Source organism: Haliotis rubra, unplaced genomic scaffold (assembly GCF_003918875.1).
Source record: "Haliotis rubra isolate DU_JTF1 unplaced genomic scaffold, ASM391887v1 Scf37, whole genome shotgun sequence".
Taxonomy (NCBI): Eukaryota; Metazoa; Mollusca; class Gastropoda; order Lepetellida; family Haliotidae; genus Haliotis; species Haliotis rubra.
Genome location: NW_025767046.1, coordinates 521,004 through 539,488, shown reverse-complemented (window position 1 = coordinate 539,488; position 18,485 = coordinate 521,004). Strand labels below are relative to the sequence as shown.

Here is an 18,485-nt window from a genome sequence, read left to right as displayed (position 1 = left end):
TTAACGACTGAGTACACACAATAAAGTTTCTCGGTGATAACATTCACTGTTACTGTGCCCCCAACAGTGTCCATCCTCTCATACAAACTCTGATGTATGAGGTGGGTGCTCAGGCTCTCACCTGTAACGAGACAGGTGACACACCTGTACTTCAGACAGGTATTTTACCTGTTAATTACCAGTTGTGACAGTACAACATTGTGGAGGCATACTGCAGAAAACATTTGTATTCACGCAGGAAGAGACAGATATGTATACTGCTCCATGTTTGAAAGGGGTGTTTTTCCTTTCCATTACACATAAAACTAATGATCATAATATGTCAATAGTATATTTAAACAGATTTTTATGTCTGATTTTACTTATCAAAATTGAGTTGTTTGTTGCTTAATGAAGTACTTAGCAATATTCCAGCGGTCTGTAAATCATCGAGTCTGGACCAGACAAACCAGTGATCAACATCATGAGCATTGCTTTACAAGGACGGGTTACTGAAGATCTATTCTAACCCAGGATATTAATAAATTTCCATTTGCTTGTCAAGTTTACTGGTGTAAAAATGTACGAAATGAAAAGGTTTATGACATTGTGTTCTCAGTTTTCCCCAAAAATATATAAAATATAATCATCATGTTGATCCTTTGTTATATACCTTTATTTTGTTCAGTATTTTCAACCTATATGTAATTTCAACCTATGTGTCATCTTTATGTTTAATATTTAGACTTGAGAAAAAAACGTAAAAAAAAAGTAAAAAAACCCCAAGGTCTTGTATCTGTTTATATCTAACAATAAATTTAAATTATGAGTCATATTGGTCTGGGTGAATCACAACATAGTTTAACGTGGCATCCCTGTGAAGTGTTTCATGTATTTACCCAGCATAGAAACGCTTCAGTTTATTGCCTAAAAGTTTGGAGTTCCCTTGCCTACGAACAACAAAGGCTGTTTTCAAGCACCACCAAGCAAGGCTTGGTTGAATCAGTCTTTCAGTATCCAGGGTTCAGTACAAGTTAAAGTTCACGAAAATGTTTAGAAACTCCTTTCATGTTTCATTTGGTGTAGTGATACAAATCTTTTCAATTTCGATGTGTTGTGGGAAAGGGTGTGGGTTGCTTTATGGTGATGACATCCATTATAATTTGAAGGTACATGTAGAATTTGGGAGTTAATAGGGAGTTAATGCTGCTTTCAATAGCATTTCAGTAATATCCCACAGTGTCTGCTTCACGTGGGAGGAGAGCCAATACTGACACTGGCCATAGAACCACGACCGAGCAAGTCTAGGAATGCTTTGTATCTGTGATGTGGGAGAAAAGCCTGAAGGGATGCAGGCATGAAGAATCAGAGTGAGAGAGTGAGTGAGTGTCAGTTTTACGCAGCTTTTAGAAATATTCCAGCAATGGGGGACACCAGTTTTGCATGTTGTGCCCATGTGGGAAATTGAACCCGAGCCTTCGGCATGACAAGCGAACACTTTAACCACTAGGCTACCCCACCACCCCAAAGTAGTAGTAGTAGTAGTAGTAATTATGTATGTACTTTTGTATGTACCCCACCGCCCCGAATGTGGGCTGAACATCACATGATCATCACCATATTGATGCATTGTCTGACGCCCTTTTTGGGTGTCCTGTGCCATGATTTTGTGGAACATTGCTAAAAGGACAATTCTCATATGATCACATTCTGGTACAACAAAGGGATGTATCCCTGCACAACAAATTGAAGTGATGTGGCTTTACATACTGTTGGTGTAAAGTCATTGAGTGAGTGGAAACTCCACAGTCACAAGTTATTTAACTCTATCAAGGTGGCCTGGAAAAGGTGAGGTGAGGTGAAATGGGGTTTAACGTCGCACTTAAGAATATTTCGCTCATAGGACGTGTGTGTGTATGTGTGGCTGGTTGTACTAGCCCAGACTTAAGCTGGTTTTATAGTGCTAGCCCACTGAGATACCATGCCGCAGTTAAGCATGAATACCCCCCTCAGACACATTATACTGACTCCGAGCCGACCAGTCCTTGTTGTATCCATTAATGCCGAGCGCCAGGCAGGACCAACAAGTACCATATTTTAATGTCTTTTCATAAGACGCGGCCGGGGATCGAATCCGTGAGGTTCCGCTCTCCGGGCAGACGGTCTAACCACTACACCACAGAGGCGGCCAGCCTGGAAAGGATGAAGTAAAGCTGTGGTTGACTGTATAAGCAACAATCCCTCCCATTAGGGCATGATAACACAAGGTGACATTACCGCACCTTACGCAGTTTTACAGGCTTTGGGAACTGGGGAGCTGGGTCAGTCATTGTGGAGCAAATTAACTAATAATAATTCCATTTGGAGAAATTCATTATAAAATTGGAGGAAAGCCTCATGCAATGCTTGTTGTCAAAACTTGACATCCAAGATGGATACGGCGCTGCCAGTCCATGGATCGTAATTGCAACTTTCAAACATACCTCCACACACTATTTTCTTTTCAATATTACCTATCTAATGTGTTACAAAGTAATCATTTGGTGCATAATGTCATTACCTATTATTTGAAAATTTTAGTGAGTGAGTGTGGTTTTACGCCTCCTTTAGCAATATTCCAGCAACATCATGGCAGGGGGACACCAAAAATGGGCTTCACACATTGTACCCATGTGGGGAATCGAACCCGGGCCGTCAGCGTGACGAGCTAATGCCTTAACCACTTGGCTAGCTCTTGAAAATGTTAAGTCTACACACAGATTTATCTGGTTGAAGATTATGCTGAATGAATCATTTACAAGTAGAAACTGCTGGTACTATCTCTTTAACATGCGAGAATGTAGTATGTATTTTAGTCTGTCTCCCTCACCCAAAACCAAACATCTCAAAACTGTTGTAAATCAAGTCTAGAATAATTGGGCAAGTACAGATTGCCTAAACTCCCAAAGTAAAGAATTGTCAAGGACACATTTCAGGATAACTTTTTTATTAGTTATATTGTTTTATGGATAGATGAGTATAAAAAGACTATTTTTAGCTATTTAAGTCTATGCGTCCTTGTACAACATGATGTAAATCCAGCCACTACATGCTGAAGTACACTTATGGCCATGGGGAATAACTCAACGTAACAGCCAGAAGGACATGCAATAACTGCTGATTGATTAGTTTTGCAAGTGTTTCCTATCAGATATTATAAAACAGTGGGTCACAGTGACATAAATGTAGGATGAGGGTCCAAGGACATTAGGTGAAAATTAGGTAGATCATAATGGTCATATCTGCACACAATATTTTTTTTTCAGACAAGTGAAAATAACCATTAATTTCCAACCCCATTAATTTCTATAACCAATATTATAGTACAGTGGGTCACAGTGACATAAGTATAGGCTCAGGGTCCAAGGCCATTAGTTGACAATCAGCTAGATCGTAAGTGTCATAACTGCTCATTACATGTTTTCCGTGAAGTGAAAATAACCATTAATTTCTAACCCCATTATCCAGCAGAATTATATTGAAAGGTGGCTGAACATGAAACCAAAACAACAGGTATCCTGCTATCCATCCCTCCAATCACAAATGGGACTGTCCACATCAAAGCATTGGACCAATCCATGTTTGTTAATCTGAGGGCAGATGGTGCTGCATTGTGTTTGGTGCCACCAGTTGAGATGATTTGTAATCGATACAAACTGCATGCCATGATATGGATCAGCTCACATACGGCTGATGTCCTCATAAATTAGGCCATAAATGATTTATCCAATCCCCAATTAACATAATGCACAAACTCTTCCTTGAAAAGGCATTCGTTTCAACATGTTACCCTCTGAAATTTTACAACCGAAACTAGATATATGTTCTATAATTAAAAACAGGCACACAACGAATAGGCTCATATTTCAGAAATATTAAACATGACACAAACCATCTGCTTCACTATACTGGTTATAACACACCAGAGTAATCAATTATACATTAAGTCAAATGGAATATTTTGACCTTTTATTATTTAAAAACACAATATGTTATGACAAAGAAGGAAATGGGATAAGGAAATGTGAAGAGAAACATGTGGTCATTGAATCCAGGGCAAAATCCCCCAAAAAAATCCACCCGGACATAATTCCCCCCATCCTAAACATTAAAACGGACAAAATCCCCCCTACCCAGCTTTAGCTTTAGATTAAAGGTTCTTTTATCCTTGTTATTATGTTTTGATAGAACAGCTTCATTAAAATTTGCAGAAGAGTTGGAGAAGATTGTTTTCGCTATGTAAACTGGCATAGAACTGGCAAAAAACGGACTAAATCCCCCCTACTTATCTTTAGCTTGGTTCTCCTGATCTTTGATCAACACTTAATCCCCTTTGATGTTAATTGGCTGAGCAGGGACTAGGCTATGATCAAATAACATAAACGATAAATGAATAAATGTAAAATAATGTATTGAAAAAAAAAATGTCACATAATGTATGAATAAATATATCCTCATATAAATCTGTCAAATAAAAATTTGCGCTTTCGGTATGGACCTATCAAAACAAATCATCAAAAATGCAAATTCAACTTATAAAGTTGAAAACTAACGCGATGAAAAAACCCGCACGAAATCGGAATTCAAACGATTCACTAATTTTCCCCAAGCGCTTGGGGGAATTTAAGTGGTTTCAACAGCTTGGCTGCGGTCATAGCACATGCGCAGTGAAATAGGTTCGCGCAGCTTAGAAGCGGGTTTTCCGGTGAATACTCGGTGAAGGCTTTGGTGTGAGCTATTTTTCTAATGTTTTGTTGATATTTCACAGGGCGAGCTCTTCATATGTTATGACAGTAGATTACCGATTTAACTGTTTATATAACTTCATTTGTCTATTTCACCACACGTTCTTCTTACCGAGTCACTTTCTCAGTTCGATACTAAAAGCAATGCCATTATTGAGTGTTGACAGAATTTCTAACTGTGAAATAGATATGTCGTTGTCACAGACAAAACTCAATGTCTGTTTTATTGACACCTATGTGTCTGCCTGCCCGTCTGCTAATGACAATATTCAATACACAACTTCGATCACTGACCACATGCCATTTGAACTTAACACCTATCAGGCTATACACCATAAACAAAACGCATTGATTAATGGCCCGAGTTCGGTCTCTGTCACATTATGTAATTACACAGACATGCAGGTGTGATACTTAAACACATGACACGTTATGATGTCTGTTTTGCAAAATGTTATACACAAAAATATGAGCATGTATTTACATGCTAATTGTCTGCGCACTAACTTCGTCCCAGCTAGTTTTCACAAAGAGAAGTGCCTGTCTCACAGTCAGTCAGTTTCTGGTCGCCTCTCCACCGGCACAGGTGATGTAATGTCTCACAAGCGATCTCTTGTAGTATGCTTTAAATGTCCGAAATTATCCCTGCATCCATCGGTTGAATATGTGACGTTGTGTTTGGTGGCAAAAATGCAAAGGTCACATTTAAGTTAGTGAAGCACACTTGTGACTTACGAAGCGTTAGCCGAGAAATACAAAATCACTTTGCGTCCACACGTGACCGCATCTGTCTGTCAAAGTACAACAACCAATCACAAAAACAGCTCACTTGTCATCCCACGCCTTTGTATTGTGTCGATATCTCACATAGACTTCTGCAGGTTAAAATCACGTCCGAAAAACACCCTCGGTCTTCTTGCCTTTAAGCGATCACAAATGGCTTTACTTTTACAGTTCCGCTTGCATTTGCACACAATGCCACAGTTATTCTGTCCTTTGACGTTTCACACCGGTATGTGGCTTTAGTTGCTAGGAGTGTAATTCGGTCCTAAATCTGTAAAAGTCCTGTTTCATCAATGTTGAAAATAAAAGCGCAAAATTGCTTTTAAAGCAAAACTTTCTTCAGTTCCTCCCCTCCATGATGACTGCAGTCTTGTTCTGCACTGGCTCACTTCACCCTGGAGCACTTGCTTGAAATCGAGTGTCGAGATTTGAACCTATTAAGCCATCCACGAGAATCTGTAGCGAAATCCTTAATTGACAACTTGTCACGAAGTCTTTAAGCTTTCCAGAATCAACATCTCGTCGGTATTAACAGCTGCATTCTTACTGGTCATATCATTCATCCATAAAAGCCTCCTCCATTTTCTTTATGTTTGGCGTTTCTTGCTTACCGGAGACAGGGCACAGTAGAATCTTCAGAATGGTAAGCCATTTTCCTTGGACTTCAGGATGTCACCGATTGTAGATTTCCCCACTGGAATGTCCAAATAATTCACCAAACAAAACCCAACATCTCTATATACACACACACAATGAGCCGTGAGGGCATCTGCAAATGAACCAGCCGTTACACTTGAGTGCACACCCACCCGCTCTGACTGGGTTCGGTATCCCGCTGCTTCGTTTCTTGGGATGTAAACCCAAGTACAAAATATTGCACTTTTGCACTGTACGCTTATAATTTTGTTTATATGTTTTTTCATAACCAGCAATGTATATTATATGTAACGAATAAGTGATAATTGTGTTTTAATTATGCACAATGCCAAAGAGCACAAAGACATTATGTGAGTGAGTTCGGTTTCAAGGCCAATGGACCACCTTTTCCCCAAACAATGGAGCAATCAAGGCACTAAAGAATGTCTTTCAGATGATGGTCCATGGGATGACTGAAGGGTTGTGGTCAGCAGGTGAAAACCAAGTTTCCTAGTTTAAGGCCACAGTGTCTCTTAGAAATGGTAGATTCCTATTTTCCAGCAGATCAGCAGCATTGCGAGCTGGTTAGACTACCCTTTCTGAATATATATAATTTTTATAATAACAAATACACCCATTTAAATTGAAAAGGAGCCCCAGTGAGATGGGAGATTCAGGACCTGAACCTGAGGAAATCTAGACTTGCTTCATTTATGGCTTGTAAGACTTCTGCCCGTATCCCCCCTTACATTTTAACAATGAGGACAAATTTCTTTGACTGGCATTTTTAGACTGACTGACTGACTGAGTTTGGTTTTACGCCGCTTTTAGCAATATTCCAGCAACATCACGGCGGGGGACACCAGAAATGGGTTTCATACAATGTACCCATGTGGGGATTCGAAACCGGGTCTTTGGCGCGACGAGCCAACGCTTTAACCACGCTTTAACCACTAGGCTACCCCTAGTATTTTCAGAAGTTGGATATGTTTTCAGTATGTTCAGATACAATTTAATAAACATGTTAAAACTCATTCTAATCAGAAGAGGAATATATATATATTCAGGTGATATGATTTGATGTAAATGAAATTTAAGGGGGGATACGGTCGGAAGTCTTTCCGGGAAAGTTTTGACATCAGAACTGAGGAAAGGGGTTATTATTTTTAACCATATCAAATAGTGTTGAATGTTGCTACTCCCGTGTGGCTTCTATTTTCATCACTGAAATCCGGCATTTAAAAGAACAAATTTTACCCAACAACATGAGGGTATTTCATTTGACAGCTGCCACTAGAATAGCTACAACACTGTGTTCATCAATATTCACCCACGTATAGGTTCCCTCAGAGTGAACTGAAAGGTGCTACTGGTCAGTTTACTAAAGAAAATTTCACGGAATTAAATAAAAGTCTTGTTTCATTCTCAAAGGATACAAAAAGTAAATTCTTCTAGTGAATCTCAAAGGAAACGACAGGATTCAGACAGGAAATAGGATAATTAGTTTAGATGTTACCCAAAGTCTGAATGGGACCTCAGTTATATTCATTACAGGCCTAACCAAGGTTAGCTTGGCACACACTAAATTTGAAAGATGGGTTGCATGAAAAATAATGATCTAAACCCGAATGGCACTCCCTCTGGCAGAACAAGGCAGGTAGCCAGGTGTTAACCGTGAACACTTGCAAACCTCACAGGATACATGGAAACAGTCAATGAATAAGTAATTCCCCCACAGAATGTAGGTCCAGTGCACACTAATTGTTGCGGATCTGCTGGTCAGACAGCGCCTGTGGGCCCACTCTAATTGCTCCTTAACAGCTATACCAACTGTGCTGTAGGCAAACCAATTTCCCACAAACATCTGGAGTATCATTTGGTGTCCTAATGATGCCTTCTGAATTTCAATGTTTATTTTCAGTTATTTAACCCAAAGCTTGAAAGACTCATTGAATCTATGAAAAGAGTCTCACTGCCTAATATCTAGCTCATTCTGAGGTTAGTAAACATTTCTGAAAGAATCTTGAATACTGTCAGTGAGGTAGTTGATTGGGAAGTAGTATCTGTAGATATGACAACGTCTGCTCCAGTGAGGGTAGAAGTGGAAATGACACAGTATTCATCATGTGGGCACATGTTGTGTGAAACTTAGACGTGTCTGTCAGTGGGCAATGGGATCTGTCATTATGAGGGGGTTATGTGCTCAAGGTATTAGCTAACACACTGACTGACTGAGTTTAGTTTTATGCCGCTTTTAGCAATATTCCAGCAATATCACGGCGGGGGACACCAGAAATGGGCTTCACACATTGTACCTATGTCGGAAATCAAACCCGGGTCTTCGGCGTGGCAAGCCAACACTTTAACCACTAGGCTACTCGACCGCCCCTATTAGCTAACAAAAATACTTAATTGAACCCAGGATTGTGGGCCTCTTCCATACAGCAAAACATGCTGGTCGATAGCTGGTGTACTGAGAGAAATTTAGCATTTCAATTACTTCATGTGAGTGAGTGAGTGAGTGAGTGAGTGGAGTGGAGTGAGTGAGTGAGTGAGTGAGGCGAGTCGAGGCGAGGCGAGGCGAGGTGAAATTGGGTTTTACGTCATGCTTGAGAATATTTCGCTCATATGACGACGTGCATGCGTGTGTATGTGTATGTGCGGCTGCTTGTACTAGCCCAGACTGAAGCTCGTTTTATAGTGCTAGCCCACTGAGATACCATGCCGCAGTGAAGCATGAATACCTCACTCAGACACATTATACTGACTCCGAGCCGACCAGTCCTTGTTGTACCCATTAATGCCGAGCGCCAGGCAGGGACCAACAAGTACCATATTTTAACGTCCTTTGGTATGACGCGGTCGGGGATCGAACCCGCGACCTTCCGCTCTCGGGACGGACGCTCTAACCACTACACCACGGAGGCGGTCGAGTGAGTGAGTGAGTGAGTGAGTGAGTGAGTGAGTGAGTGAGTGTAATATGGAACTTGAGCTGAAAACAGGTTTCTTCACCACCTAATTCAATTCTCAACAGTGAACAGAAACACTCAGCCACCTGAGCCATCCAATACAGGAAGTGTTACATGCTGTTTTGGCCATCATTCTTCAATCCTCTAGCTGGGCCCCAAGATTAGGTTTCAGAGATTGTACCCATGTAAGAGAAATCCCCTACAGTAGTAAATGAACACCTCATCCACTCAGCTATACATACAAACCCTCTTTAATCAATGTGGTATTAAAAGTCAGTCGTCTGTAGCAGATCAAAGAGAAGCCTGTCGATGTGTCTACCTCCTCAAATGTATTGCATAAGATCTAATTCTGTAACTGGCTTCCAGACATTCTCAACGACTGGGTCATTTCGTTTCAAAATCAATCGTTAAGGTCAGTAAACTGGGTAAAGAATATTATATTATTGACTAGACAATCTGACCTCACATTTACAAAGGTGCATCAAGATCGCATCGACAATTAGATAAATCTGACTGAAACTGATTTATGTGAACCCTGAGCACAAGATACGATTAATCATCCAAAACCATGTCCATTGTACTGTATTGATCACATTCCATTATTGAAAATAGAAGCGACAAAATCCTTTCCACATTCGACCCGTGAAGATCCAGATTAGAATATTGGCCTTCAGTAACCCATGCTTGTCGTAAGAGGCGACTAACGGGATCAGGTGTTCAGGCTCGCTGACTTGGTTGACACATGTCATCGGTTCCCAATTGCGAAGATCAATGCTCATGTTGTTGATCACTGGATTGTCTGGTCCAGACTTCATTATTTACAGACCGCCGCCATACAGCTGTAATATTGCTGAGTGAGGCGTTAACTAAACTCACTCACTCACCTTTCCACATTCATAAGAAATCTCTGCTAAATGCAGAGTCGAATGTACAATTGTGACTACGTCATGAGCAGAAATTCTACAATATGTAAATGTAATATTTCATCCCGATAAATATAAAATGGTTTAAAAAAATAGAAATAAAAATGGTTTCCAGATTAATAAAAATGGTTTAAAACAAACTCACCTGATCCAATTGGAACAACATCTGAATATTGATTAAAGTTACTCCCAACTCGCACATATCCTTGACGTATTTCAGCGAACAACTCGTAGCTCTTTAACAGCGGGAATTTCTTGGCATCGTAACTCTTCAGGTAATGGTAAAACAATAATCCATTTGGTTGTCGTGTCCGAAATCTTAACTTGAGATGAATGCTCTGGTCATCTTGGTAGTCTGGCCTGAATGTGAGGTGAGCCACTCCATTGAAGGTCCAGGTGGTGGAGTTGGCGGCAGTATTAACCCCTCGTGTGTTGAAGGCCAGTAGTCCCAGTACCAAACTACACAGGGTTAACAGTGGGTGCATCCTGTATCAAACCATTATCTGAAAATAACAACAAAGTAGGATATATTACTTGTCAAATACCTGACAGTTTTGTGGATCCACATGACATTTGCTAGCAAGCATTTGTTTTGTGGCTCAAATCTTAATTATTTTGAAGCCACAAATGATACAGGAAAGGACATAACCAACTCAAAGTCAGCACAAATTGTAGTTTGTTCGTTGCTTAATGCTGCACTCAGCAATATTCCAGATATATGGCGGTGGTCTGTAAATAATCGAGTCTGGACCAGACATTCCAGTGGTCAACAGCATGAAAATTTATATACACAGTTGGGAAACGATGACAAGTGTCAACAAAGTCAGCGAGCCCCACTACCCAATCCTGTTGGTAGCCTCTTATAACAAGCATGGGTTGCTGAAGATCAGTGACAATATAGACCTCAATTTCCAGATTAACAGGGTTTGAAATAGGAAGTTTCCAGATTAACAGGGTCTGGAAGGTGGAGTTTCCAGATTAACAGGGTCTAGAAGGGGGAGTTTCCAGAGTAACGGGGTCCAGATTAAAAGGGTCTGGAAGGTGGGTTTCCAGATTAACAAGGTCTGGAACGGGGACGTTTCCAGATTAACAGGGTCTGGAACAGGGAGTTTCCAGATTAACAAGGTCTGGAACGGGGAAGTTTCCAGATTAACAGGGTCTGGAAGGTGGGGTTTCCAGATTAACAGGGTCTGGAACGGGGAAGTTTCCAGATTAACAGGGTCTGGAAAAGGGAAGTTTCCAGATTACCAGGGTCTGGTAAGGGGTAGTTTCAAGATAAACAGGATGTAGAATAATGTTTGGTAATACTTTTACCAACTGCAATGTAACACGTGGTATACATTATCCACAGCTAATTACAGAAAAAAGACCATCCCTGAGCACCTGCCCAAAACAGTCTACAATATGTTAAATGGGGCAAATACAAATTCCAACTTTAATACCATGCCTTTAACTGCTGAGAGAAATGAGACTCTTCCCTGTTTGAAGGTTTAATCATTGTCACACTTGTAAAACAACTCCAGTGTGAGATGGGCTACTGGGCAATGGATAATGCTAATGGTATTTTACAGCTCCTGGGTGATTTCAGGTAGAAATCAAATTCAGAACACTAGAACCTCATCTCTCTCCCACCTTTCCACCTGAATACATCTCAATATAACAGGCAGTGTAATTCTATCAGCATGAAATGGGATTCAACATATTTCCACATTAAATCCTTGACAGGCAACATCTAATCTACGCCTGTATGTAAACAATATGTTAGGTTTGTTTAATGACTTGGTAACATGCCCAGTGTATTAAAAAACAACAAACTTCGTAAGTGTTTGAAACATGTGATCCCCAGATAGCATTTAGACGTTGGCCCAATGTTGGCAATGGTTTTGCCAACATTGCCAACGTTGGGCCAACGTCCGAATGCTATCTGGGTCATAGTCCGCTATTTTAATTCAACACCGTTTTGACATGAAACATGAAAACAGTTCATAAACTGTCGCATGTACCAAGTTCCAATCCATGAACTGTAGCAGGATTCCGTCACAGTTTTGACAAGTATCATAACGCTGAAAATGCATAGCATCCACATACCCACATACTTCAGTCTAGACTAACGGCTAGTCTCTGAAATGAACATATTTTACAGGAAAAACACTTCATAAATCCAAATAATATACAATAAAATGGAGCCAGAGACTTCCTTCATTTCACAGAAACTGAAACTGTGGTAATCTAGACTTGTCACACATTCTAGACTTGCATATACTACATTGAATATATTTGTTTCAGGGTCTGTATTACAGAGTAAGTTCAGCCTTGCCTGGAGGTTAAAAGCATGGTCGGCCACTAATTGCTGCCTATTGAGCTGACTGGCAGTTCAGACACATCTGTATCACGAAGTGTCAGGGTTACAGACATCCCTGATAATTACCCATCATCTGCTGCTGGTGATATTGTTCACCTTATCAAAACAAGGTTTGTACCAAATGTAAAAGCTTGTCTAGTCTGGGAAAAGATAAAAATACCCCTATAATGTTAACATAACGGTAATATTGGGAAACTTGTACTTGACCAACTGGAATTTATACTGTGTGAAGTTCCAACCCTGCCATCATTATATATATGACGTTGGACCCTCAAAAACACTGTACAGACCAAAAACCTTTTTAGCAAGGACTGTTATACTCACTATCAAAAATACCTAGGAATTTATATATGACCTTGGACCTTGTCATCTTAATGAAATGTTTGGACCCAAAACCTTTTTTAGCATGAACTGTTCTACTTGCTATCAAAAATACCTAGGAATTTATATATGACCTTGGACCTTGTCACCTTAATGAAATGTTTGGACCCAAAACCTTTTTTAGCATGAACTGTTATACTTGCTATCAAAAATACCTAGGAATTTATACATGACCTTGGACCCTCAATGAAATGTATGGACCCCAAACCTTTTTTCAACATGAACTATCATACTTGACATAAAAAATACCTGGGACTAAACTGACCAGCAGAATTGGGCACCTCCATTCCAAACATTTTGTCACACAACCATACTTTATGTTTACACAACAGACATCTGGGAACAGAAATTTACCTGGCAAAATTCAGCCATCAGAACAGCCTTTACAACCTTTTTGGCAGACTAACTAAAGCACGTTCACCCATATTTCTCTGTACATCTGTTTGAAATACACAGCACAACACTGTGCTGCAATATGATTGGACTACTAACCATAAAAGAGTCAAGGTCATCTGTATCATGACCTGACTACTTGTGTTATTCCACACCCAAGTCACACAAGACAATTCATCAGTATCACCATCATCGCTGCGGCAGCTTCAATTGAATCTGCCACCATGGAGTTAAAGGACACCTATTGAATCTGTCATGAGCCAGCTGCTTCTGGATAGCTTGTACCCTCTTATCATATTACACAGTTCAATATCTGGATTGTATTTTCATCCTTGCTTAGTCTTGTGAGCGAGTGAGTGAGTGAGTGAGTGAGTGAGAGAAAGTGGTGCAGGTCCCAGACGTTAACCAAGGCATTGTGCAGACAAACATACCAGGCAGCTGGGCCACTATAAAGTCATATGAGATAATTCATTAGTATCACCATCCTTGCTTCTTCAGACCCAAACTAATCTACAAGCATAGGGTGGTTGTCTCTGTGTAACATTACACCCTAGTCATGCAGGCAATGTCAGATTAACCAGCCTTGCTTATCTCGGCCTAGCACTAACATACTTATGCTGCCATAAAGATATAAAGTCTGTACCGGTGATTGATATTAGGAGCAAAATGCACAGATTCCTGGGGACCAATAATGGTGAACTAACCCTGCAGCCCCAACTGTTGAATGTGAAACTGTTGAATGTGAAACCTTCCAGTATTCAGTGGTCACGAATGGTGTTTCAAAGTAACAGGACATTGGGTCCTGTAAGTTTCAGATGTCTGTCTGATCCATCGAAACTTCACAGGACCCATAGAATAAAACTTGAACACACATTTCAGATTTAACATTTCTTATAATTGACATTGAAATTATTAACATAAGATTTATTAACAGCAAACAAGTGAAACATGTCACATACAACAATGTCAGTCAAGTTATTGTGAAATATACAGTCAGACACTGGGGCCTGAGGGTTGTAGATTTCTATCGGACCGTTGGCGAATATGCCCGCTTTGTCAGAGGGTCAGACGTTATTTGCGAACACTGAGTATTATGACACAATTTATCAGCATAAGCCTTGCTTGACTGCAAGGGAAGCCCCTAGTTATGCTAACATAACCCCAAAATACTTACATATTCAATACTCTCCCATCACCAGCAATGGTCCAAGAGCCCTAGATTCTGACCAGGTAGAGGGCAATGGGACCATGAGAAGAATTCCCCGTGGATGACACAGTAAATTGGCCCGCCTTCCAGGGAACGTTACACAATGGGTAAGGTAAACACTATCAAAGGCTGAGACATCGATTGAAGGCCTAGGATTTGTTTGCAGCATATTGTAGACAAAAATAATATACTTCATTAGGATCAATAGCACTGTTGTTTCACATGAGGCAGGCAGTCATCAGGAATTCATTACAGTTTTATTGTATTTAATTGTGTACACAATCAATAGTTCCAAATTGAATTCAACAGATATGTAGCAGTAACTCCAAGTGAGTGAGTGAGTGAGTGAGTGAGTGAGTGAGTGAGTGAGTGCGTCCTTCCGTCCGTTCATTACAGTTTTATTGTATTTACTTGTGTGCACAATCAATAGTTGCATCTTAGCTTCAACAGATATGTAGCAGTAACTCCAAGTGAGTGAGTGAGTGAGTGAGTGAGTGAGAGTGTGTGCGTGCGTGCATCCGTCCGTTCATTACAGTTTTATTGTATTTAATTGTGTGCACAATCAATAGTTCCAAATTGGATTCAACCGATATGTAGCAGTAACTCCAAGTGAGTGAGTGAGTGAGTGAGTGAGAGTGTGTGCATCCGTCCATGCATTACAGTTTTATTGTATTTAATTGTGTGCACAATCAATAGTTCCAAATTGGATTCAACCGATATGTAGCAGTAACTCCAAGGCTCGTCCCAGATAACGCCAATGCACACTGTATGGTTTATCCACTAGGCTACCCAACCGGCCCCAGTAACTCCAAGGCACGTCCCAGATAACGCCAATGCACGCTGTATGGTTTAACCACTAGGCTACCCAACTGGCCCCAGTAACTCCAAGGCACGTCCCAGATAACGCCAATAAAGTCAAGAACTGTGTTAAACATTATTTATTATTGACCCAAAATATCAGACATATTCTATTGGGGAAAAACAAATGTATTGCAGCTTGACATTAGATTATGATTCATTTTATACATTTCTTATGTTAGCAAAAATACTTAAAATATTTCAAAATTAATCGTTACAAAATCTTAAAAAAAGGTAAACAAAAATATCTTAATCAACAGGAATTTGTTGTGTTCTCAATAACATTGATCTTTTCCTTTGTGAATTGACTGTTTAAACAAGAGGGACCTAAAACCAGTTTCACCTGAAAGATTTCCAAGTAATGTATTGACTTAATTGAACCACAGGTTTTACGTTGACAGATGTGGGCTTGACATGATATCCAGGAAAAGAAGTACCCTGAAGCAGAGAAGAAATACATATCGACCGGACTTACAGGGAGGTGTATAGAAAGAAGGATATATAACTTGTTGCCACAGAAACTGAATGATGACAGATACAAAGATGCTGGTCGATTATCAATAAATATTGGAAAAATAAATTTGAGTAAAACAAGCATTGTCACTAAGGTGACATAATCCCCCGCCGCAAATTATCAAATCAAACTTATAAAGTAATGTAAGTTTAAGATGAAGTTAAATGTCAACAAAAACATGACCAGTCAACCTCTCTTGATATCTTGCTCTTTAGTTGTTCAAATACACACATATTTTCAAGACTGACTTTGACCTTGACATGAATGTCATAGTGTATGAAATATGCAAAAATAGTACTAAAGAAATTGCTTATTGAAAAACATTCAAGGAAAGTCTTGAAAGTCTATGAAGAAAATCCAGTGAACCATTCTTGAAATATCTTGCTGACAATTCAGGTTAACATGCTGAAATCTTCAAAGTGTCGTCGTGACCTTAAATATTATGTGAAGGACATAATGATGAACCAATATTCATATTGATAATCATTAGTAACTTTTCAACATCAACAATTTCAGACTATCAGTATTTTTAGCCAACCCCAGGCCACTGTGCCAATGGTGATGAAGCAGACATTTTGGTGACTTCAGTAAAGACATCAGTCACTTTACTTATAATCTGGATGACAAATAAACAATTTCCACATAGCTCTACTGGGAATCATACATTCATACACAGAATTCCAACCCCTTGTGGGGCGGTGGGGTAGCCTAGTGGTTAAAGCGTTTGTTCGTCATGCCGAAGACTCGGGTTCGATTCCCCACATGGGTACAATGTGTGAAGCCCATTTCTGGTGTCACCCGCTGTGATATTGCTGAAATATTGCTAAAATTGTGTAAAACCAAACTCATTCACTCACTCCTATCACTTGCACTGAACAACATCCACGTACTATATTGCAACCTACCCTTGCAACTAGTTCCAGGAATAAAACAGGGACAGTGCACTACACTGCCCTCAACTTTAAGGCGGTCAGTCAGCCAGTGAGTTTGTGATGATCGCATGCAACAACACATTAATGGCTCTCTACCTATCATGCTATTGTTGAATAGATCACCCAGTACATGGCCGTTGATTACATACAACTGAAACATTGAACTTGTTGGCAATCTTGGAGCTGACAGGAAACAATTTGAGCGAGGTGAGGTGAGGTGAGGTGAGGTGAGATGTGGTTTAACATTATTGCACTTCTTCAAAATATTGACCTCAGGCTCTCCAGGTGGCTACTCTAACCTCCTGACCACAGTGAGTGAGTTAAGTTTTATGCCGCACTCAGCGATATTCCAGCTGTATCGCAGAGGTCTGTAAATAATCAAGTCTGGACCAGACAATCCAGTGATCAACATCATGAGTATTGATCAATTGGGATAGAAGGACATGGTGTCAACCAAGTCAGTGAGCCTGACCACCCGATCCCAGTTAGTCACCTCTTAGAACAAGCATGGGTTACTGAAGATCAATATTCTAACACGGACCTTCATCAGGCCTACCAAAGAAAACTTTCCCACTGTGCAGAAAAACGCAGAAAAGCCCACATTAATCGTGGAAATAGCAACTTAAAAATAATACCTCGCTACTGAAACAGTAAAAACGGCAACTTTAAATCGCTAACACTGCATCATAAAACAAGGAGCCCGCAACTTCCATTTTGCGCATGCGCACATGGAAGAGGAAGTCTCGACCGCATATTGACATTTTCCAGCTTGACAAAAGTTACATTCCGTTTTAAGTATTTCTGTTGTGTTATTTGGCATTTATCATCATGATACTTGTGTGCACACTTGTTTAGTTTACTTTCCATTTGTATGAAACGACTGACAGCAATTATTTCGACCAATTTAATACTTTTTCTACGCGAGGCGATTCACGGTTGCTCGGAAATTGGAAAGAAGCCCGGATCATAATGCGCATGCGCAGTAGATGTCAAAGTTCGCTGATATAAAAATGTTGCAGTTTCATAGTTTTTCGTTGCCGTTTTTACTGTTTCAGTAGCGAGGTAATGTGTTTATGTTGCTATTTCCACGATTAATGTGGGCTTTTCTGCACAGTGGGAAAGTTTTCTTTGGTAGGCCTGTTCACGGGTTTTACCGCAGAGGCAGTCAGGGAAGTTGAAACTGATACCAGCCAGAACAAAACGCCTCAGTCCACTGGCACACACTTGCCTCTCAATATTATTTTTCAGCAGACCAATTCAGCAGTGTATCAGACTGATTGTGATCCAAAATGTTATGCAGATATATTTTTAAGTTTAATGGAGACCTGCTAGTATTGATACGATCCTGAAAATGTCGTCATGCCATTTGCATCGGAAAAATCCCATCCCACTTTTATTCTGGAAAGTTTCATAAAAAATCATCACTGACACTTTTACAGTATCAGATAATCAATGAAATAGATCTTATTCTCTAGTAAGCCTTAATTATGTGAAAATCAAATGGGTCTAAAAAAAACCCAACATTCTTTATTAAAAAAAAAAATTGAAAAGGAAAGAAAGTGTTACTGGGAAACAACACTGTCCTTGTTCTGTGACCATAAGAAAAGCAGAATCTAAAATACTGACAGTAAACCCTGTACTTTTACTGAAACAAAAACGGAACTCATCAGAACACGATTGATTTTCTATCTGCTGCAATGACCTTGACCTTCACTTCAGATTAACCCATCAAACCGCCTGTACTTCAACAGCTGTCAGTGATAA

At 40.0% G+C, this 18,485-nt stretch overlaps 1 protein-coding gene across 1 annotated transcript in view; it reads right to left on the bottom strand.

Annotated features, from left to right (window-relative positions):
- LOC124285799 (contactin-associated protein-like 2) overlaps positions 1-18,485 on the bottom strand; it is a 138,639-nt gene that overhangs the window by 101,288 nt on the left and 18,866 nt on the right. The window contains 1 exon segment of the mRNA XM_046722066.1: positions 10,220-10,577. Coding sequence (XP_046578022.1) covers positions 10,220-10,559 — 340 coding nt within the window. The 5' untranslated portion in view covers positions 10,560-10,577.